Raw genomic sequence first — 3397 nt, 5'->3', positions numbered from 1 at the left:
ACGATGCTCGCACTCCCCAAAAAAAACGTAGGCCATTGATCCCATCCAACCCATGCCCGTGTGAGATAGTGCTTCCCTGGGCTCGTGCGAACAAAAGGCCAGCCTTTTCGTGATGGAAACACGTGGTTCGTTGTTGGAGAGCCCTCGACGACTCAAACGGAGCACCTTTTGATCCGAAAATGAACGAACGCGCTTTGCGTTTCATGTGCGCACGGCGCGCGCGCGCGCGAGAGAGAGAGAGAGAGAGAGAGAGAGAGAGAGAGGACCTGACCCAGATCCTGGCCGTACTCCAGCCACCAGACTCCAGAGACACAGGTTCACTTGTTAAGTCTAGCTGATCAGAGTTTTAGCTGCAATTAGGCTACGAGAACTTGTGAGGGAGCATCATGCCAGAGTGTTATAATGAGCAGCGACCGCAGTGGGTCTGATCGAGGCTTGAGCTGTGCAAAACCATGGCTACTACTTTGGGCAGCGGGCAGCTACTGGTTTATACGGTTTATACTGTCACGGTAATTATATCCGGCAACCTGTGCACAAGCAGATGTCAAGGGGAGAGTTTGAATATATCTGATTGCGGTAATTCGACATCGTGCCAGAGCGAGTGCATGGAAGCTTTCACTCGCTCAGTGGTGAACGTCACCTCTGTCTCTATTGCTCAACCCTGCGCCGACGCGCTCTGCCTTGGCGTGCAGTTATGGCACCAAAACGATGGCCAATTATGGAGCCTCCGCTTGCCGAATGCTGGGCTAGCAGGGAACCCTTTCCCACCGGGCCTCTCCAAATGCAACTCCAGCCTTCAAGATCTGGAGCTCCCCTCCAACTTCTTCTCCGGCCCTCTCCCTTCTGATTTGTGCCGCCGTCTTCCTTATCTCACTGAGCTCGACCTCTCCCACAACCAGTTCTCTGGCCCCATTCCCTCCTCCCTTAAGGCCTGCCTCTATCTCAACTCTCTCAGCTTGCAGGGCAACCGTTTCAGTGGTCCAATCCCCTCGGAGCTCGCTAGCCTCCCACGCTTGAGGCTCCTCAATCTCTCCGGCAATTCCCTCTCTGGACCCATCCCTTCCTCCTTCTATTCCATCAGCTCCTCATCGTCATCTTCATCGCCATCATCATCTCTAGAGAGCTTGGCCTCGAAATTCCCTGCCTCGGCCTTCACTGGAAACCCTGGTCTCTGCGGGCCACCGTTGCCGATCATGTGCACTGATTATGGTCAATTTCCACATAGCTCCATACTTATCATCGTCATCGCGTTTCTTCTCCTGATATGTCTTCTGGTACTCGGATTTATATTAGATATCCATCACCGATTGGTAATTGGCAGCAAGGATGCCTCAGCCACGGCCAGCTTCCCTGTGGAGCTGATGTTTGACTCACACCTCAGGCTTTCATGGAAAAGCCTTCAGCAGGCCACATCTGGCTTCAGCCATGCCAACATCCTCGGCGTCGGAGGCTCGGCCACAGTGTACAAAGGCCAGCTCCCTAATGACCAGATGATTGCCATTAAAGTCCTCCAAAAAGAAGATAACACTCTGCTGTATAGTACGGACTTGCAAAATCAGTTCTTGACAGAGCTTGATGTACTAGGGAAGCTTAGGCATCGGAATTTGGTGAGAATATTGGGCTACTGCTTCAACATGAACAACACCATGGCTATCATTCTCGATTTCATGCCCATGGGGAGCCTTGAAGCTTTTCTTCACAACAATAGGGCTCTCCCGGAAATGCAATGCTCAAAAACGGATTGGGATGCACGCTTTCAGATTCTACGGGGAATTGCGGAAGGACTCGCCTATCTCCACCATGAATATGATGGCACGCGTTGTGTCATTCATGGAGACCTCAAACCTGGGAATGTGCTTCTGGATGCAGAGATGGAGGCCCATATTGCAGACTTCGGGCTTGCGAGGATGGTGAGAGCTACAAACACAACCTCCGTGCCTACGCCCTCGCGACAAAGGGTACTGGCGAATGGACACTGGTGGTCATTTGGCTACACAGCTCCAGGTAAATTCTTTTCTTCAAATTTAAACAAGAGTCTTTTGAGTTGTTGTAAGGTTTAGCAATGAACATATGGAAAAAGAATTGTCATCCAAGAAGATTTAGAAATTTTCTCATGTAAGTAAAAAGTCTTTTCTAGTGTTTTTCATAATGTGCATAACATCATGAGCTTCTCCTTGAGAGGCACCTCATACCTAGCTAGGTACGATTGGGGGCAAGAGTGCAGGCCCTCCCACCTGGTTGGCAATCCCCTGCCCCCAATCGTACCTAGCTAGGTATGCAGTGCCTCCCTCTAAGTCACAATGTGAGAACTATTGTGAGGATTTGTCCAAAACTTCTTGTGTTAATGATCATATAATCAAGTTTAGTGATCTGCTGACATTGCAAAATCATTATCATCATTAATGTGGTGGCCAATTAATTTTGCAATACAGAATGTGCGCAACAAGGTGTGGTGTCTCGTAAATCGGATGTGTTCAGCTTTGGGGTGACAATGCTAAAGGTATTGACAGGGGAGCGGCCTAGCAGCGCAAAGTTGGAGGAGGGGCAGACATTGGCAGATTGGGTGGGCGAGGCCCTAGCAAGGGGATCCGGAGCTATAGACGCAGTGGTGGCTTCTGAGTTAAAGAAGGGAAACTATATTAATTATTGGAAGGAAGAGATTGGGGCAACTTTGAAGTTGGCTTGCACATGCACTTCTTACCAACCTTCTGCCAGACCTGACATGCATCAAGTTCTTGCATTGCTTCAAAATCTTGCTCCTAGTGAGAGTAGGCAGAATCCTCATCTACAAATACCTTCCCTCTTATACAATGAGGATGAATCGCGGCTATTAACATCTAACTCACATCAAGCAATTTAGTGGCACTGGCAACGGTTCGAAACTTGGAATGTGCAAATTGCACAATAAAGCTTCTGTGGGATGCTTGAGCTAGAATGCTGAATTGCCTGGCCCCTAATATTGATATTTTGATATGGTGAAGGGGTTCAATGGTTGAGAAACTCTGAGAGGGTGGCTACAATGCTAAAAAAAACCTAGGTTTAGTGCAATCCCACCTACAAATTTTGAGATTTATCTCTAAATTTTATATTTGAAGATGAGACAACCTACAAAATTTTTACAAAAATTAGTGTAATTTGGTGTAAAAACCTTCAAATTTAGTCAATTTACCTCTATTGTTTCTCATATGTATGTTTACCAAGTTTTTGGAAAAACATTTTTTTCGAGTACTGGGTGGCTAATATGTGAATATCTTGAATGACTACATTACCTTAATTACATATATAACAGTGTACTATGGTGATTCTGGTGGTTGAACCGTTTACTTTTCGAGTTACCTTTCTGCAAACCCTTTTTGTAGAATTTGCATCTCATGTGAATGCCCACTTCCTTGAGTTA

The 3397-nt window shown here is 47.2% G+C and overlaps 1 protein-coding gene across 1 annotated transcript; it reads left to right on the top strand.

Annotated features, from left to right (window-relative positions):
• Positions 1-245: 245 nt before the first annotated feature.
• LOC147442261 (LRR receptor-like serine/threonine-protein kinase FEI 2) lies at positions 246-3184 on the top strand. Its single transcript, XM_086528488.1, has 2 exons — positions 246-2004; positions 2433-3184. Exons 1-2 carry the CDS (start codon positions 453-455, stop codon positions 2858-2860), a joined length of 1980 nt encoding a protein of 659 aa, XP_086384614.1. The 5' UTR covers positions 246-452; the 3' UTR covers positions 2861-3184.
• The last annotated feature ends 213 nt before the right edge of the window (positions 3185-3397 follow it).

Source organism: Adiantum capillus-veneris, chromosome 14 (assembly GCF_014529385.1).
Source record: "Adiantum capillus-veneris isolate H3 chromosome 14, ASM1452938v2, whole genome shotgun sequence".
Taxonomy (NCBI): domain Eukaryota; kingdom Viridiplantae; phylum Streptophyta; class Polypodiopsida; order Polypodiales; family Pteridaceae; genus Adiantum; species Adiantum capillus-veneris.
This window is presented reverse-complemented; position numbering and strand designations above follow the sequence as displayed.